The sequence below is a fragment of the Hippopotamus amphibius genome, chromosome 17 (assembly GCF_030028045.1).
Source record: "Hippopotamus amphibius kiboko isolate mHipAmp2 chromosome 17, mHipAmp2.hap2, whole genome shotgun sequence".
Classification (NCBI taxonomy): Eukaryota; Metazoa; Chordata; class Mammalia; order Artiodactyla; family Hippopotamidae; genus Hippopotamus; species Hippopotamus amphibius.
In genome coordinates, this window is record NC_080202.1 from 16,051,256 (window position 1) to 16,070,466 (window position 19,211).

General features: G+C 44.1%; 2 protein-coding genes across 7 annotated transcripts in view; both read left to right on the plus strand.

Moving 5' to 3' along the window:
• Window positions 1–13,695, plus strand: part of BLTP2 (bridge-like lipid transfer protein family member 2) — a 26,829-nt gene extending 13,134 nt beyond the window's left edge. For 5 of the 6 annotated variants that reach the window (XM_057713973.1, XM_057713976.1, XM_057713972.1 and 2 more), the window contains 15 exons: window positions 2,502–2,659; window positions 2,939–3,145; window positions 6,271–6,370; window positions 6,578–6,760; window positions 7,632–7,753; window positions 8,234–8,389; window positions 8,472–8,593; window positions 9,165–9,345; window positions 9,983–10,073; window positions 10,275–10,381; window positions 10,513–10,648; window positions 10,753–10,883; window positions 11,065–11,166; window positions 11,446–11,580; window positions 12,014–13,695. In XM_057713973.1, the coding sequence (XP_057569956.1) occupies window positions 2,502–2,659; window positions 2,939–3,145; window positions 6,271–6,370; window positions 6,578–6,760; window positions 7,632–7,753; window positions 8,234–8,389; window positions 8,472–8,593; window positions 9,165–9,345; window positions 9,983–10,073; window positions 10,275–10,381; window positions 10,513–10,648; window positions 10,753–10,883; window positions 11,065–11,166; window positions 11,446–11,580; window positions 12,014–12,196 (2,114 nt within the window). In that variant the 3' untranslated portion in view covers window positions 12,197–13,695. Of the gene's footprint in view, window positions 1–2,501; window positions 2,660–2,938; window positions 3,146–6,270; window positions 6,371–6,577; window positions 6,761–7,631; window positions 7,754–8,233; window positions 8,390–8,471; window positions 8,594–9,164; window positions 9,346–9,982; window positions 10,074–10,274; window positions 10,382–10,496; window positions 10,649–10,752; window positions 10,884–11,064; window positions 11,167–11,445; window positions 11,581–12,013 lie in introns of those variants that run through there. The other variant, XR_009049873.1, reaches the window with a different exon arrangement.
• Window positions 13,213–17,086, plus strand: RSKR (ribosomal protein S6 kinase related). The gene is made up of 12 exons (XM_057713978.1): window positions 13,213–13,269; window positions 13,654–13,893; window positions 13,990–14,073; window positions 14,200–14,268; window positions 14,610–14,679; window positions 14,915–15,019; window positions 15,201–15,241; window positions 15,490–15,517; window positions 15,623–15,712; window positions 15,800–15,888; window positions 16,015–16,125; window positions 16,579–17,086. Exons 1-12 carry the CDS (start codon window positions 13,213–13,215, stop codon window positions 16,801–16,803), a joined length of 1,209 nt encoding a protein of 402 aa, XP_057569961.1. The 3' UTR covers window positions 16,804–17,086.
• Window positions 17,087–19,211: the final 2,125 nt, after the last annotated feature.

Below are 19,211 nucleotides of genomic sequence, written 5' to 3' on the forward strand. Positions count from 1 at the left end.
TAGCAGTGATGGAGAACACTAAATGGTCTGGTCCATGGGACTTCCCTGGTTGTCCAGTGGTTAAGACTCTGTGCTTTCACTGCAGGGCGCACAGGTTCAGTCCCTGGTTGGGGAACTAAGATCCTGCATGCCTTGCTGCATGGGCGGGGAAGTGAAAAAAAAGGGTCTGGTCCTTTGGCCAGGAGAAGAGAATCAGGAAGGAGTGATGACTTAGAATGACTAAGGGAAAGAAACAAAGGATTAGAGAATTTGTTCAGTCAATAAATATTTATTGAGTACTTAATAGGCACAAAGCACTGTGCTGGGTTTAGTGAGAGATATAGAATATGTGATATTTCTACTTAACAAGTGTATCATCTCTGAATGAGCTAAGATTAGTTCATTCACTGAATCAATCACTCATTCATTCATAGATTCACTTTTTAGCTTTACTGAGAGTTTATAATGTACCAAACATGACCCTAGATGTTAGGGATGTAAAGATGAGGGGAAGCTCTGAAACTAAGAGAGAGTCATGAGGGACTTCTCTGGCAGTCCAGTGGTTAAGACTCCATGCTTCCACTGCAGGCGGCACAGATTCAATCCCTGGTCAGGGAACTGAGATCCTGCATGCTGTGCAGTGTGGCCAAGAAAAAAGAGAGTCATGAAAACGCTCTGTAAGAATGTTCAAGAAGAAAGTATTTAAATCAGCATAGGGAATTCTAGAAAGGCTTCACAAAGAAGATATAATTGAGATGGGTCTTAAAAGATGAGTAAGAGTTTGATAAGCAAAGAAATAAAAGGGCATTTTAGGGAGAGGGAATAACAAGTACAGAGGAATGCAAGTTCATGGTGAATTTAAGAAGTGAAAAATGATAAATGCCACTAGAGAGAAATTACAGAATATGTTGAGTTGTTCTTGACTGTAGCAAAGGAGGGACTGTGATCAGGGAAGGATTTATTGAGGAAGTAGCATCTCAGCTGGACTTTGAAGGTTTAGTATGGTTTGAACATGTGGAAATGAGGAGATAGGGCATTAAAAGCAAAGGGAATATCCTGAAAAGGAGTGCAGTTGGTCAAGCTCAATATGTTCAGAGGAGAGTGAACAGTCTGTTTGGATTGGCATAGAGTGTAGCTAAAGGTGAAGATGCTGGAAAGGAAGGCTACAGGTAGACCATCAAAGATACAAGGCTAAGGAGCTTTTGTTCCTTTTACAGTAAAGTGGTGAACTACTGAAAGTTTTTGAATAGGGGTGTGTCATCATTATAATCTTACTTTTAGGAAGATAAATCTGGCAGTGACGTGGGGGAGGACTGGAGAGAAACTGAAACTGGAGGTGGGGGAGACAAATTAGGAAAACTATTATGGTGTCTTAACAAGAGGCAAGGAGGGCCTGAACTAGATAGAGGCAGTGGGAATGGAGATGAGGGGATGAATAGAAATGTTATTATGTATATAAGAGATTTGGCAGCTGGTTGGAAGAAGGAGTTAAAACAGGGAGAAAGCGATAATGATTGAGGCTTTGAGCCAGGTGACTGGCATGATGGCAACAGTAATAACAGAAATAGGAGGGCCAGAGACTAAACAGGTTTGGGAAGGTATAGGGTTGTTGAGTTCATATTTGGACATGCTGAGTTTGTGGTGCAAGTAGTACATCTAGGTAATGTCTAAAAATCAAGTGGAAATGATCTAAAAGCTTAGGGCTAGAGGTAGAGACTTTGGAGTTTCAGCATAGTGCTAAGAGTTAACGCCAAGAAGATAATAGTTGCTTACTGTGTGTCAGGTACCCTGCGAAATACTATATGTATTATTCCATTTAATTCTCTCAACAATCATATTAGATAGTTACTGTTATTTTACACACAAGGAAACTGAGACAGAGAGGTTAAAGGTTGCTGAAGGGTTACAGTTAAGTAACTGGCAGAGACAGGATCTTGAACATAGGCAGACTAGTCTAATTCTGAAGACGGTGCTCTTAACCATAACACTGTTGGACAAACTCTTTAGAAGAAAGAAATGGGAACAGGTTAAAGGATAGACCTTAGGAGATAAACTTATCTCTAAAACCTGGGAGAAGGTAGAGGATCTAAGGGCACAATCAGAGAAAGCAGTAGAGCTAGGAGAACACAGTGACACTGATGACAAGGGAGTGGTTTATGTGGAAAGGAGTGGTCAACAAACAAATAACATTTGAAACAATATGAAATGAAAAATAGAAGGAACAAAGTGAAAGGAAAAAAGATTCTAGAGTAATTTAGAGGTGGATATGCCTAAGAGTAAGAAATGCTGCCACTTACATAGCATTTCTAAGTTTCTTTTGTGAATCTGTTACTTTTATTAAAATTGAAGGAAAATGAAATGACAACCCTTATCCAGGGGTCAAGGGGTGGAGTGGGCTGAGCTGGAGTTGCAAGTTGGAGAGAATACATTCTAGAGAAATTGAAGGAAGATCAGTTTGGCCCTGGATGTGTTCTCTATCCCTTTGACTCTGGCTTTCCCCCCACTTCATATTTCTCTGCCAGGTGCCTACATGTTGCAGAAGCTGATTGAAGAGACAGACAGGTTTGTAGTGTTCACAGAAGAGGAGTCAGGTGTGAGTGACCAGTTGTGTGGCATTGCTGCCTGCCAGACGGATGACATATATAACCGAAACTGCCTTATTGAACTGGTCAACTGCCAGGTACCTTCTCTTTACTAGAGCACCCCAAGATAGGACTAGATTATAATCATGTGTGTTTACCTTCTCCCATCTCTAAATAAGAATAGGTGGGTAGAGCTCCAAAAAATTATTCTTTCTAACAGATATCATGGGTAATCACTTCCATTACTAAAAGCCGGTAGAGTTCACTCAGTAAGCCAGAATTAGACCCAGCTGCAGTCATTGGTACAGTCCCTTTCACTAACCTTCCATCTTCTTTTTGGCCCTGGTGCTGTGACTCTGCTTCTGTCTCTGGCATAGATGGTTCTTCGTGGAGCGGAGACAGAAGGCTGTGTCATTGTGTCAGCTGCCAAAGCCCAGCTGCTGCAGTGCCAACACCATCCAGCCTGGTATGGTGACACATTGAAGCAGAAGACATCCTGGACTTGCCTGTTGGATGGCATGCAGTACTTTGCCACCACTGAAAGCAGCCCCACTGAGCAGGATGGCCGACAGCTCTGGTTAGAGGTTAGTCAGCAGGGCTGGGAAGGCCCATTATATCTCCAGTTTTCCATAGTTGGCCCCTTTCACCAAAATAGCTTGCAGGATCCTTGACAGTAACTGTTGCTACCAGGTTAGCAGAATAATGAGGCTGATTTTTAAAAATCTCATACTATTCTGTTTCATTGCAAGGGAAATTCTCATTTCCCAACATGAGAATAAAATGGCTTGGAACTTTTTTACTTTTAAGATTGCTGATGCCTATTAATAAGATCACACCAATCAGCAGGCAGCCAGAAAAACAGGCAGTAAGTCAGAATTTTAGATAAGCTCTCTATCTGCCCTTTCTTTCATCTCTCTTATGAAGATGATTGATTGCTTGTTTCAGCAAATTGGTGCGGTTGACTAGAAAGATTGCTTGTCTAGGAGGCAAGTTATTATGTGAGTTCTGATCTCAGTTTTGCCATTTTAGTAGCCATGAGCCCTTAGGCAAGTCCCCTTTATTTGTAAAATTAACACTTCACTCTCACAAGATTGTTGAAAAGATCAAATGAGATAGTACTTGGAAAAGTAGAAAGTTTCATCCAGATGGAAAGTAGTCTTATTTTTTTTTTAAGTCAGTATGTTTGAGGAGGTCTCAGTGTATGTCAAGATAATGTTTTTTGTTAGAAGGTGAGATTGGGAGCAGTTGGCAGGGACTAAGCTATAAACTTTCTTTTTAGCATCTTCATAAAACTAAATTTGCACTATAATTTCTAGGATATAATATCATCAGATTTATTGGGAGATCTAATAGTTATGAGATGCAGACAGTGTTCTGCATTGTAACCAGTGGTGTTGTGTCCACGCTGTGCTGGGCATGGTACATTCAGATGAGTTATTGGATCCAGCTACATCTGATTAGGACCAGTGTGGTAACTTCATTTTTTCATTCTACTCAATGAGGATAAAGCTTATCCCTCGTCCCTCCTCCCTGGCTGGTACTTCTTACTCCAATGACCTTAAGGCTCAACCCCAGGTATAAATTATATGAGGTAATAAGCATTTAATCAGATGTCAAGCCAAGTAATGGTCAGGTTATCAGTAATATGAAAGGTCATGCTGATATATTACAGCTGTAGTTCAGGCAAGCAGTACCCTTTACCAGTAGTCTTAGGAGATAGGCACAGAAGGTGGTAACTACTTATGCAAAGGTAGGCAGGGTGAGCTATGCAGGATCTCTCTATCTGGCGTTTTCTGCTTCTTTTAGGCATGTGTTCTTTTGCAAGTGAGCCCTTTTTTTCTCAGGCTATGATATTAGCATTAGAGTGGAATGTCCTTGACTTAGGTGGGAAGGACTTTGATCTTCCTTTCCTAATGAATTTTTTTGTGACTTGGCAAACCGTTTATGTTCTTCTCATATCACTCATTCTGTTCACTTCAGCTTGGCAAAGAGAGTCAAAAGAGTTCAGTTCCCTTCCTCCATGGCAACAGTGTCAGAATGGTCTGAAGACAGAAAACAGCAAGAACACAAACACACGAATACCAGAATGGGTGGGAAGTCATTGGTTTTGATGAACTTTTTTTGTCCATGACATGATTTGACTCTTTTCCATCTTTAAAAATTGTGATAAAATATACGTAATATAAAATTTATAAACATTTAAGAAAAAAGATAAAAAGGGACTTCCCTGGAGGTCAAGTGGTTATTAAGACTCTGCGCTTCTACTGCAGGGGGCGCAGGTGTGATCCCTGGTTGGGGAATGAAGATCCTTCATCCAGTGTGGCACAGCCAAAAAAAATAAACATAACATAAAACTTATCATCCTAACCATTTTAAGTGTATAGTTTAGTGGTATTAAGTACATTCATAATGTTGTAAAACCATCACCACCTCCATCTCCGAAACTCTTCATCTTGTAAAACTGAAACTGTCCCCAATAAACTGTAACTCCCCACTTCCCTTTCTCCCAGGTCCAGGCAATCACCATTCTATTTTCCTTTTCTTTTTTTAAAATTTTATTTATTTATTTACTTTTTAATTTATTGGCTGTGTTAGGTCTTTGTTGCTGCGCGTGGGCTTTCTGTAGTTGTGGAGAGCAGGGGCTACTATTCATTGCAGTGTGCAGGCTTCTTATTGTGGTAGCTTTTCTTGTTTTGGAGCATGGGCTCTAGGCTCTCGGGCTTCGGTAGTTGTGGCACACAGGCTCAATAGTTGTGGCTCGCAGGCTCTAGAGCACAGGCTCAGTAGTTGTGGCACACGGGCTTAGTTGCTCCGTGGCATGTGGGATCTTCCCAGACCAGGGTTCGAATCTGTGTCCCCTGCATTGGCAGGTGGATTCTTAACCACTGCGCCACCAGGGACACCCCACCACTCTATTTTCTGTCTCTGATTTTGACTCCTCTTATATACTTCTCATATATATAATACTTTAGGTATCTCATATAAGTGGAATCATATATATTGTCTTTTTGTGACTGGCTTATTTCACTTAGTATAATGCCTTCAAGGTTTATCCATGTTGTAGCATGTGTTAGAATTTCCTTCCTTTTTAAACCTGAATTCCATTGTATGTGTATACCACATTTTGCTTCTCCATTCATCCACTGATGGACACTTGGGATACTTCCATATTTTAGCTATTGTGAATAATGCTTTTATGAATATGGGAGTACAAATTTCTCTTTGAGACCTTGCTTTCAGTTCTTTTGGTTATATATCCAGAGGTGGAATTACTGGATTATAGAGTAATTCTGTTTTTAATTTTTTGAGGAACTGCCATACTGGTTTCCACAGTGGCTGTACCATTTTACTTCTCATTAACAGTGCACAAAGTTCTAATTTCTGCACATCCTTGCCTTATTTGCTAATTTTTCTTATGGTAGCCATCCTAATGGGTGTGAGGTGGGACACGATTTGGTTTTAACCTAGCTTGTATTTTTCTGGCCTGAGGCGTGGCAAAATGTGCATGTGACAAAGTTGGGTTTGGAGAATTTGGGTGGTTTGGGCCAGGAGAGAGGGACATATGTCCTTTACCCTGGGAGATTCTTCAAGCTACTCCAGGCAGTGAAGGTCTAGTGTTATACTTGCATCATGGAGATATATGACACAGTTGGGCAGGACAAGCTACTGGTCCCCCAGGAGTTAAATGTACCTGTATTTCTGTCTTCAGGTAAAGAATATTGAGGAGCACCGGCAGCGTAGTTTGGACTCTGTGCAGGAGCTGATGGAGAGCGGGCAGGCAGTGGGAGGCATGGTCACCACCACCACAGGTCAGTTCTCACCTCTTCCCCATCATATGTTTAGGAGCAGACATGCATCCTGAGGGGCCTCGTTTCTTTACCTGTTAGTAAGATCAATATATTATACATGGAGTAGGACCACTTTGTGTTAGGCTATGTTGAAAGCATAGCTGGGAGGCTCTCACAATACATCTTCTGAGAATGTCTTTCTTTTATGTCTTTCCTACCTCTTCCCAGATTGGAACCAGCCAGCTGAGGCGCAACAAGCCCAGCAAGTCCAGCGGATCATTTCACGCTGCAGCTGCCGAATGTACTATATTAGTTATAGCCATGACATTGATCCTGAGCTGGCAACTCAGATTAAGCCACCTGAGGTTCATGAGAACCAGGAAAAGGAAGATCTCTTAAAGAAGCAGGAAGGTATTCAGGTTTGAAAGGCTTTTAGGAGGGGAAGTTGTGAAAGTAGTTATTTCCTTAGTGGTTTTGAGATAGTAGTGTTATTAAGAGTCCCAGCATGGGTCTTCCTGGGTGGCACAGTGGTTAAGAGTCTGCCTGCCAATGCGACACGGGTTCGATCCCTGCTCCAGGAAGATCCCACATGTCACGGAGCAACTAAGCCCATGTGCCTCAGCTATTGAGCCTGCACCTTAAAGCCCGTGAGCCACAACTATTGAGCCCATGTGCTGCAGCTACTGAAGCCCACTCGCCTGGAGCCCGTGCTCCGCAACAGGAGAGGCCACGGCAATGAGGAGCCCGCGCACCACAACGAAGAGTGGCCCCCACTCGCTGCAACTAAAGAAAGCCCACGCATAGCCAAAAAAAAGACCCAACACGGCCAATAAAATAAATAAATAAATAAATTTATTAAAAAAAAATAAGAGAGTCCCAGCATGAACAGGGCATTAACATTTCACTTTGCTTTACATTTTGTAAGTTCTGCTAGGAGAGAATAGAACTGGAATAAATGGAGGACTTCCCTGGCAGTCCAGTAGTTTAGACTCCTCACTTCCACTGCAGGGAGCGTGGGTTCAATCACTGGTTGGGAAACTAAGATCCCACATGCTGTGAGGTGCAGCCAAAAAACAAAAGAAGAAAAAGAAAAAAGAAAAAAACTGGAATGAATGGATAGTGTTTAATTCTGGAATAAGCAGATGTTTCTACGTATGAGCATATCTTACCAAGACCTTTTATGGGGTTAATTAACAGAAGTGGTTCTGGATATGATTTAGGAGATGGTGTAGACATTTAGGGAGAAACTGAGTCTCTTATTTAGCTGTTAATAATTACCTAGGGGCTGTGGATACCTTCACCCTCATCCATCATGAGCTGGAAATTTCCACCAACCCAGCTCAGTATGCCATGATCTTGGACATCGTCAACAATCTGCTGCTCCATGTAGAACCCAAGCGCAAGGTGAGCAGGGGCCCTTATAGAATGCTGGTTAGCCTCACAAGAATCCTCAGACCTTGTGCTTTATTTGGGGTCCAGTAAGAAAAACCATGCTTCAAACTGAAAAGGGGCCTTGTGGTTAGTACATCCTCTTTTAGTCAGCAGCAGCAGTTCAAATTTTAGTTATCTAGGAAAGATCTGAGTGTCCCTGAGACTGTAGAGTTGTTTACTTGATTGTTTTTCTTGGTCAGTTCTTTACTCAGTCAGTTACATACCTCTAAAAACAACAAACTACTCCCCACTTCCACCTCTATCTCTACCCTGTGGGACTGGCTTATTGTGAAATCCACATTGCCAAATCTGCACTGGACTACCCCTTACTCTTGCTACTAATGGTGACACATAAAGGTGAGCTTTCCAGAAAAGATTATCATTTCTTTTTCCTTTCTGTTTTACTTTGCTACAAGACTTGTCTATTGTTCGTTTCCTTTTCCATTCCTTTAGGAGCACAGTGAGAAGAAGCAGCGGGTCAGGTTCCAGCTTGAGATCTCTAGCAATCCTGAGGAGCAGCGCAGCAGCATATTACATCTACAGGAGGCTGTGCGGCAGCATGTGGCCCAGATACGGCAGCTGGAAAAGCAGATGTATTCTATCATGAAGGTAGTCTCCCGGGCAATCTGAGGAAAGGGAGGTCTCCTAGGGCAAGGGGAGTCTTACAGTTTCTTCTGTTCTGGCTCCCTAGTCTTTGCAGGATGACAGCAAGAATGAGAACCTGCTTGACCTGAACCAAAAGCTTCAGTTGCAGCTAAACCAGGAGAAGGCCAACCTACAGCTGGAAAGTGAAGAGCTTAATATCCTCATCAGGTGCCACAGCATTCTTTCCATGTCCTTTTCCAGTGCCCCAGCTGGAGTCAATTTCTTTCTGCCTGTGTTCTGATAGTCTTTAGGTCCAGTGTATATTATCAAAGGTTGATGTAGTAGAGTCAGGCACCTTTTCCTGAATGAGCCTTGTTGGACTTGGCCAACAGGTTGAGAATAGGAGAGCTCTTTCTTAGGATCCTTATCCGAGTAACTCTGGGGAAAGGAGGAGAACAGGTAGTTTGGAAAGATCATTTTTGTGGCCTTGATACTGTGCAGCTGAACTAAAAATAAAATGTCTTGAAGTTGATCAGTAAGGAACACAATTGCAGATACAAACATAGGGGTTATTAGCAGGAATAGACTATTAAGAAGTAGTAGAACTAAAGATGGGATTTGTGCTTTCATGGCTCAGGTTGTGAGGAGCAACAAAGCCAATGAAAAAATTCAGGGAGTAGCTGTTCTAGAATAGGTCCATCTCTGGGTTTACCTCCTACATCATTCTAGGGCATTCCACCCCACTCCTAACCCAAATGCTGTTGCCCTTATTGGCTTTGACCCTGCTATTCATTTATAGGTGTTTTAAGGATTTCCAGTTGCAGCAGGCCAACAAGATGGAGCTCCGAAAGCAGCAAGAAGATGTGAGTGTGGTTCGCCGCACCGAGTTCTACTTTGCTCAGGCACGATGGCGCTTGACAGAGGAAGATGGACAGCTAGGAATTGCTGAACTAGAGCTGCAGCGATTCCTCTATAGCAAGGTATTGGGTATATACAGTCATACAAAGACAGCTGTATTGAGAGGCATTGACCTTTCTCAAGAGTCTAACTCACAAAAAGAGATAAAAAGGGACTGATTATTATATGATTGTTAACGACAGTATGAATGGTTATAAATAATGGTAGAAACATGAGCAGAGTACCCTCATACACATTTGTTTGTAATATTAAATAATGCACATATGAGCTTGATCAAGTGCTTCCCTCATTGAATAAGATTATCCCTAGAAATGTGGCCCAAAGGGAAGTAATCTTCCAAGTCTAGCTTAGAATAGAATCATTAATTCTATACTGGCATTCAGCTTTCCTGCAGTTACCCATGGCATGGAGGACAGGACATTATTCATTATTCTTCCAACCCCCCAGGGACATTTGGAAATGGGTTGAGACCATTTTTGAATGTCACAGTGACTGGAAAGTACTGCTGGCACTCAGTGCCCTAGCCATTAGTCCCATGAGAAATGCTGGATTAGAGGGTGTATTGACTATAAGATTGAAAGAGATAGCAAAGGCATATGTAGAACCTGAATACAAATGATACATGTAGCAGTCCTCTAACAAGCTCCTGAGAAAGGCTTATTATAGTGGATTGGGGGTGGGGGGAATCTGTTTTTATAGGTGAATAAATCTGATGACACAGCAGAACATCTTCTGGAGTTGGGCTGGTTCACTATGAACAACCTCCTCCCCAATGCTGTCTATAAGGCAAGTCTTATTTCCCTGTGCCTAGCCCATTCATGTGCTTCTTAACACTGGGCATTTGCAGTGACCCTTCCCCATAAACCCACTATGGGAAACAATATGGTGATCTGAGATGGTGGAAGCTTGCCCAGCTTAGTGAGACCATTGCTGCTTCTCTCCTCTGCAGAGGATTTGTGGGTTGATTTATCACTCTTTATCCTACAGGTAGTCCTGCGGCCCCAGAGCTCCGGCCAGTCTGGGCGGCAGCTAGCTCTTCGCCTCTTCAGCAAAGTCCGGCCCCCTGTTGGGGGTATTTCTGTTAAGGAGCACTTTGAGGTTAGTAAACAGTCCTTTGGGGACCCAGGAACAAAAGGCAGTCAGAAACCATCTGTGCATTATGTTAGGGGTAGGTAAACTGAGGGATGATGTCTGAGCTTAATTGCTTCTTCAGCCTTTTTCCTCTTTAGGTAAATGTGGTGCCTCTCACCATCCAGCTGACTCACCAGTTCTTCCATAGAATAATGGGCTTTTTCTTTCCTGGCCGAAGTGTGGAAGATGACGAGGTTGGTGATGAAGAAGATAAGTCCAAACTGGTGACTACTGGTGAGAACTTTAATGACGGAGCTCCAGAAGACTGGGGTAGCAGTCCCAGAGACACCTGAAGCTTCAGAAAGAGGACAACAGCTAGTGTACTTGCTTTTTTATAGGAATACCAGTGGTGAAGCCTCGGCAACTGATCGCAACAGATGATGCAGCACCACTGGGCCCTGGGAAGGGTGTGGCACAGGGCTTGAATCGGAGTTCTGGGGTCAGAAGGTCATTTCGCAAAGCACCTGAGGTATCAGACATGCCCCTGGTGATAGAAAAATGGGAGAGTCCTGGGGTACTCTGTTTGGCCTGGCTGGGGATTTCTCTGTTTCCTCTGAGTCTACGCCAGCGGTGAAAGGAGATAGAGATGTTTGGGGTCCTGAGTTTCTTGTGATGGTTTCAGGGGCACACATCTTTCCTTCCTTTCCTAGCACCCGGTGGATGATATTGACAAGATGAAAGAGCGAGCTGCCATGAACAACTCCTTCATCTACATAAAGATCCCACAGGTTCCACTGTGTGTCAGCTACAAGGTCTGCCCTTCCTCAGCACTTCTTAGAACAGTATGGGAGGGGTACCAGTAAGATCAGAGTTCAGCCTGTGAAGCTGGTCTGTGGGTGATAAATCTGTTCCCTCTGATTCCTTGAGGAATCAGTACCAGACTGAGATAAGGGGAAATCAGTATCTTTAGGTTGCTGCTGCAGGAAGGTACTAGACTTGAACTCAAGTACTGGCTTGGAAGTGAAAATGACAGTTCATGTATTTTTTTCTCTTCTCTTCCCCCCCCCCCACCCCCCCACTTTCTCTTGCAGGGTGAGAAGAACAGTGTGGACTGGGGTGACCTTAACCTGGTACTGCCCTGTCTGGAATATCACAACAACACATGGACATGGCTAGACTTTGCCATGGCTGTCAAGAGGGACAGCCGCAAAGCCCTGGTTGCCCAGGTATCCCGGCAGAGTTCATGGCTGTTTGGTTAGCAGAGGCTGGCAAGCAGATCCTCTGGTCAGGAGCATTTCATTGTAAGATGTATGTATTAACAAGCAGCCTTGGGAAGGGGGCAGGTGAATGAAGTCAGTGACTTTTATCCCTCTCCTCTCCATGACTTTGCTCAGATGGTTAAACTGCACGTTTACTGAGTGTTGTATTTATGTTAACTACTGTCGATTTTTAGGGAAATGAGGGCTGATGCAATTTCATGTTTAGAATGGGTTCTAATAGACTGTAAGCTTCTTGAAAGCAGAGATCATTTTATAATTTGCATTGCCCCATTATGCCTTCATGTAAGTTTAATAAATCTTTATTGACTTGGTCCACTTGATTTATTCTGCCTGTCCCATTAATATTTACCTTCCTTTTTACTCCTCTCTAACCTATCAGGTAATCAAAGAGAAGCTAAGGCTGAAACCTGCAACAGGGTCTGAGGTCCGGGGAAAGCTAGAAACTAAATCGGACCTCAACATGCAACAGCAGGAAGAGGAGGAGAAAGCCCGGCTCCTCATCGGTTTAAGTGTGGGCAACAAGAATCCTGGGAAGAAGTCCATCTTTGGCAGGCGCAAGTGATCCGGCAATCCAAGAGAGGCTGCAGTACAGGATCTGACTCTGGCTCAGGCCCCAGGGACTTGTGGGGTGGGAGGTGCTTCCCTTCATCCATTAGGATTTGTGGGGTCAGGAACCCACAGGATACTGTGGAGAGAGGCACTGCTCTTTAGCAGCTGGCCTGTTCCCTGCAGAACATGGTGGATAATAATGCTGAGTTCTACCTCACACTGATCAGCAGGCCCAGGGCCAGAGAGGCATCAAGAGAGCAAGACCCAGGGAATGGCCCCAGGGCTAGAATCTGGTTCCCTTGGGGTTAACTGAAAGGGTGGGGGGACAGTTCTGATCAAGTGTGATAAATTTTTATAAATAGACATATATAAAAAAATATATATATATATATATATATATTTCTAAGTGTAACTGCTCTCCCTCTGTGCCAGAAAGTGGAGGGGAGGGGTTGATTTTCTTTTCCTCATTCCACCGTCTTGTAGGAAAGAGGTATTAGTGTTCTGGGGGGAATCAGCCCCTCCCTAATCTATGCCAAGCTCACTTGGGAGAATGGCAGTAGCAGACAGGGCTGGCCATGGGTCCCTCTCCTTGGGGTATCCCCCGCTGAAGAATGGTAAAACAATGATTTAAAGAGAAAAAATATATTTTAAATTTGATGCTGGTTTTTTTTTTTTGAGTGCATGTTTTCAGCCTGTATCCTTTTCTCTCCATCAATCCAAGACACACCTAGCTGCCACTTTTATCCTTCCTCCTGCCTGAAGCTGTATCACAGATACTTCCCAACTCTGATGTGACACTGGCCCCATGCTGATAGGTTTCTGCACATTTTAGTCCTGGCTATAAACCATTCTTAACGAGGAGCCATAGGATTGGGGATAAGGGTGAGGTTTGGCTGTATCACTTCCATCTCTAGTCCTGAACAGCAAGGAAAAGAGGCGGGGCTCATGTAATGCAGCATCCGGGGAGGAAATGCTTATGTAACTAGGACAGTTCATTTAGCAGAAGGATAGAGGAGGCAGAGGCTGGGGATGGGAACAGTGAGCTGTCGGCAGGGGCAACATGCCCAGATGGCTGCTCCTCATAAGGTAGGGTGTGGGGCTCTGGCAGCTTGTTTAGGGAGGTGAAAGAACAATGTGCTTGAGGTTTGGGAAGTGACTGGTGATGACAGTGTTGTCTACTGTGGGGGTGGAGCAGGGAGGCTTTACCATCAAAGTACCTATCCCAGCCCTATACTGAGAGGTACAGGCTGAATCTCTGATGCCCTATGGTGAAAATGTCAAAATACTGCTTTCTTAGAGAATTTTGTGTCTAGGAAATCCGGACCCTAGCCTGAAGCAAGGGTAGTGGCAATTTTGCCTGGGTCTCAAATTTATATCTCTAGGGTTGAGATTTGAGGGTGTGCCTGCTAAGATGGGCAGAACCTGTAATGCATCGGGGGCAGATGGTTTAGTGCCTCCCTTGGTTCTCAGCAGGGTGGCAACATCCCGGGGCTCTGGGTCCAAGGCTGGAAGAGCCTCTGGTCAGGTGTGGGGACCAGCAGGTCAGGTCTGAAAGAGCTGTGGGGACTACGGGGGCATCAGTTTCTGCACCTGGAGCCAGCCACACTGGCAGTAGAGAAGCCTCTGCCTGAGTGGCCAGTGCCTCAGTTCATCAACCTCTTTCTGCCGGAGTTTCCTATTAGGCCCCTTAGGGGGCATCAGCAGCTGAAGGTAGGTCAGTGGAATCCCTGGAAGGGGGTCTCAGTCTTGGGGAGAGATCTAGAAACAATCAGTGTCTCAACTGCCCTGTTCTCCACTTCTCTACAGATTTTAGGCCTTGTGGCTAAAGGCTCCTTTGGAACTGTCCTCAAGGTGCTAGATTGTGGCCAGAAAGCAGTATTTGCAGTGAAGGTAGGGACCTAGATACTTTTCCACATTCTCTAGTCCCTGCCTCCAATCTTTATTCCAGAAAGGCTGGGAGGAATAAACAATGTAATATACTATTCCCCTCTAGGAGTCATCACTCCTCTCTTATAGGTGGTGCCTAAGGTAAAGGTTCTACAGAGGGACATCCTGAGGCAGTGCAAAGAGGAGGTTAGCATCCAGGTATGCACAGAGCCCTGGAAAGGATCCTAGGAAGAACCAAACCACTGATGGAGAAAGCACCTTTCTTGTCCAACTGTCCTGCTTTTCCTGAGCCCTCCCTCTGCTTCAACCAATAGATCCCAGGAAAAGCAGCTATCAGTAAAATAATTCTAGGTTCCTGCCAGGGAAATCTCTCCAGTACGTCCAGTGTGTTCCTTACTACTGGGATTACCAGTCAGGCAACCTGAACTGAGAGGTGGGGCAGCAGCTTCCCTTTCTATACAACTAGGTAAATCCTGACTTCTTGGCTGCCTTGATCCTCAATGACCCTGTTCCTAACTTCCTGTTTTCTTTGTCCATAGCGACAGATCAACCATCCTTTTGTACACAGTTTGGGGGACAACTGGCAGGGAAAACGGCACCTCTTCATTAGTGAGTGACTGGCTTCTCTCCTCATTCCCAAGGGTCCTTCTACTGTACTCCCCACCTGAGATTACCCATCCCTTTGGCTTGTTCTGCCTTTGTTTTGTTCCCCTTTCCATAGTATTTCTCTCTCCCAGAGGGAGAGGGAACAGCAGGTGGCATCAGTTTGGGCAGGAGGCATGCGATGCCTTGAGCCCAGGCATAGTAGCCCCCAAATATTGCCTAGACTTCTGGTGCTTTGCAGTGTGCAGCTACTGCAGCACAGATCTGTACTCCCTGTGGTCCACTGTTGGCTGCTTTACTGAGGCTTCCATCCGCCTCTTTGCTGCTGAGCTGATCCTGGTGCTGTGTAAGTGAAACAGGAGTGGTAATGGAAATGAGGGAAGAATTGAAGGGGGAGGGAGGCAGAAGAGAACCAATATTAACTCTGGAGGTCAAAAAACAGGGATAGGAATGGGTGGGAGCTATCAGGGAAATTGGAAAGGACAGGAGAGTGCTTCAGCACACTCCATGCTTGCTGTCATCCACAGGCTATCTCCATGACTTGGGCATCATCCATCGAGATGTGAAGGTAGTTAAATGCTTTTTCTTTTTGTTTGAGGAGGGACTTTAGTAAGATGTTCCAAGGTCCAAGAAGGCAGGAGGAGCTGCTGAGAACAGCTGACCGTGGGGCCCTCATGGGCATTAAGGACTTGGCCAGGGGCCAAGTACAGACTTGGATGCTGAGCTAGGGCACCTTCTTCAGCTGGGGGGTATACATGATGAAAGAGGGTTGAAAGGAGGAGGAAGAGTAACAACTTCTCACCTGTGATTTTTCAGATGGAGAATATCCTTCTGGATGAACGAGGTAAGTCTTTTCCTAGTCCCAGAATGAGCAGTACCTCAGTTTGGAAATAAGTCATGGCTGATGAGGGCTGGAAGAGAGTGAAGCTGACACCTTGATTTTCCACAGGCCATCTGAAACTGACAGACTTTGGTCTGTCCCGCCACCTGCCCCAAGGAACCCGAGCCTATACTATCTGTGGCACTCTTCAATACATGGGTGAGAGAGAGGCTAAAGCTAATGGGTAAGCATTGGGCAGGAGGATGGCCAACAGATATCAGTGACAAGTATCTTTTAAATCTGTAGCCCCAGAGGTCCTGAGTGGAGGGCCTTACAACCATGCTGCTGATTGGTGGTCGCTGGGTGTCTTGCTTTTCTCTCTGTCAACTGGAAAGGTGAGAGAATGGTAGTGATGTTGGGCAGGGAAGAGAGGAGTTGCCCTGTGGTAGGAAGAAAGAAAACCTTAGCAAATCTTGCCTCATTCTTACTAAGCAATGACACTTTCCAACCCCTTAATTCAGTTCCCAGTGTCCGCAGAGAGAGATCATGTGGCCATGTTGGCAAGTGTGACCCACTATGACTCTGAGATCCCAGCTTCTCTTAACCAGGGGCTCTCACTCCTACTCCATGAGGTAAGGATGAGCACAACTTTCCTTCTTGACTACAAAAGCCATTTACTTCTTTCCCTATCACTGAAGTGGTATTTCCCCACTCCTTTGATTAATTATTGGTGGTGGGAGGGTGTAGTGGCGGTTGCAACTTGATCAGATACTGCCTCACTACTTGCCTTCTAACCAGCACTTCAGATTTTATTCCTGAGTTCCTGGTCCTCCACAGGTCATCTCCATCCATAGTGTGTCACTTTTCAGAGTGGGCAAGTGCTGCTCTCTTACCAATACAATTCCTTCATTCCTACCTTTGCCTCCAAATTAGCCTGTTTTTTCCACTTTTACATATCCTCTACTCTTTGGGGTTCTTCTCCCTGCCCTCCACAGATCCATGAACTTCTTTTTCCTTTTCCAGCTTCTTTGTTTAGTCCCTTTCCTATCCCAGTCTCTCATCCTTCATGCTCTATTTCTCTTCAGCTCTTATGCCAGAACCCCCACCACCGTCTACGTTACTTGCATCACTTTCAGGTCCACCCTTTCTTTCGGGGTGTGGCCTTTGACCCAGAGCTCCTACAGAAGCATCCAGTGAACTTTGTCATGGAGATACAAGCTCCCCAGCCCAGTCCATCATCGGAGTCTATGTTCTTCAAGGACTTTGACTGTAATCTGGAGTCCTTCCTGGCCCACTCCAGCCTGGCTTGAGCACCTCCACTGTAGTTGGGGACCATCGGGGAACCTGAGGACCTCCTCCACTGCCAACTCAGTGTAACCATCCTGATGATTCAGTTTATTTTTACTCTGTAGCCTCTTATCATTCTGTTCCTCTAGGTGTTGGACCAGAGTTCAGACTGGGCATTTTGCTATTGGCAGCCACAATGCCCTTAGTCCTTACCCCATCATACAACCCATCTCTCAATTCAACATCTCAGATCAGAGTGTGGACCTTTTCCTTTGTTTTATTTCTCCAGTGCTTATACCTGTGGTTTTTAGCCAGAAGTTTATTCCACTTTTCCTTCTCCTTGTTTCTGTGACATGTTTTCTTTTGTGAGCAATGTAACAACACTTCATGGGTTCCCAAGGTGCTATTTATGTGTTTAATAGGCTTGTCAGAAGCAGTATGAATGTTTTTCAGAGGTCTCAAAAGCTGGCATTTGATTCAGCTCACTATGCAGGTAAAACGTACGACCTGGGGGCTTAGTCTAATTTTTAAAAATTTAAAAAGTGAATCTAATAGCCTACTGTGAGGAAGAGAATAAGAAATGAAACACGAGTGGGTTAAATGTCTTCTCTAGGGGTAACTGAAATAGTTATATACATTTTTTCCAAAACAAAACCTCTTTGGAAGACATAAAGGATTCTTAAACCGATCACTTCCTTCGATGGACCAGGGTTCAGTTTGTAATGGGCAAACCAGGGGCTTAAGAGGCATGACATCAACTTGAGATTTAAGATCAGAGATGCAACTCAAAAACCTTTTCTTTTAGGAAAATCATCTGGACCTTAAATTTGTATACATTTCTGGTCTTTATGACTTCATTTTTCTTAAACTAACTTCTTAAAAGCTTCATTTTCATTATTCTTCAGTTATATCTGATCTCTCTTTCTAAACCAGAGAGTCTGGGAAGTACTCTGAGTACTGTTTATTAATTTTGTCCCTGGATTAAGCCAGATTTCCCCTGTAACATAGCCAGCATTTTATTGGCCTCTGCAGAACTGCTTTTTGTGAATTGTACTTTGGCAATCCATATGAAAATCCCTATGAAATTTAATTGCTATGGATATTGTAAAGGGTGTTTATCATTATAATTCATAATTTTTATATAAGGATGCATGGGAGAAATTTTCTCTGAACCCAGTTATCCTTTTCCTGAATTGCTGGTTGGTTTTTACCTTACAGACAGTGAATATTAAACTGACTATTTTTCTTTTCATATTGATGCTAGACCACTTAGAGCCCAATTTGTGGTGCACTTCCAGGAACTGCTGAGGACCGCATGTTATGTTTTGTATGCTAGCCACATTCTTGGTTCCATCTTCCTTTTCTACCTTTACTTTTCTCATTCTCTTCTCATTTTTGTTTTAATCCTTTTTTAAAAAAATCTTACTAGATTATCTCCATATTTGTAAGCCTTTTAGAATGAGGTTGAGATATAAATAAAAGAATGTATTCTCAATCCTTTTGCTTATTTCATTTGTTTCTCTCTCAAGAGACTTCATTTATATTGGCTGTGTTGGGTTTCTCCAGTTGCAGCGAGCGGGGGCTACTCTTTGTTGCTGTGTGTGGGCTTCTCCTTGTGGTGGCTTCTCTTGTTGCAGAGCATGGGCTCTAGGTGCATGGGCTTCAGTAGTTGCAGCACATGGGCTCAATAGTTGTGGCTCATGGGCTCTAGAGCGCAGGCTCAATAGCTGTGGCACATGGGCTTAGTTGCTCCGTGGCATGTGGTATCTTCCTGGGGCAGGGATCGAACCTGTGTCCCCTGCATTGGCAGGTGGATACTTACCCACTGTGCCACCTAGGAAGTCCCCCGCATATGTTTTTATAAGGGCATACACACTATTCGTTACCTCAGGCAGGTAGAATGGATGGGGGAGGCTTTGCCTTTAATATGTCTTTGCATTGTATTGTTTCACTTGCTACAACAGGCACCTCTGATTTTTTATAATTTGAAAAATGCCAAATTAAAAATATCATGCAGGGAGTTCCCTGGTGATCTAGTGGTTAGGATTCGGCACTTTCATTGCTGTGGCCCAAGTTCAATCCCTGGTTGGGTAACTGAGATTCTGCAAGCCACGTGGCATGGTGAAAAAAAAAATTCATGCAAAAAAACACCAACAAATTAATTCTGCTCATGTTGCCTATTTACAATAGTATTGTCCCTCTTTTCTACCCTCAATATGCCTCGTAATTTGCCGCTGGAAGCACCTTATCTCTTTGGTTACTCACCTGGCATCTGACATATCAACTGCAACAAGGACTAAGCATTCTAGAATAGTCACACTTTCTATAATACAAGCTTTTACTACTGGCACTTAGAGTTTTCTCTCTTAGTTTTTCTGCCCCCTTCACCCTTGTTTTATTTGCTGGATCTTTTTGATTGACCAAAAGTACA

Bases quoted from the DNA above. Each gene is read 5' to 3' on its own strand.
- RSKR (XM_057713978.1), top strand. From the start codon at position 13,213: ATGGGAACAGTGAGCTGTCGGCAGGGGCAACATGCCCAGATGGCTGCT. The intron at 15,020-15,200 runs GTAAGTGAAACA...TGTCATCCACAG, and splicing joins TGAGCTGATCCTGGTGCTGT to GCTATCTCCATGACTTGGGC. The intron at 15,889-16,014 runs GTGAGAGAATGG...CCCTTAATTCAG, and splicing joins TCTCTCTGTCAACTGGAAAG to TTCCCAGTGTCCGCAGAGAG.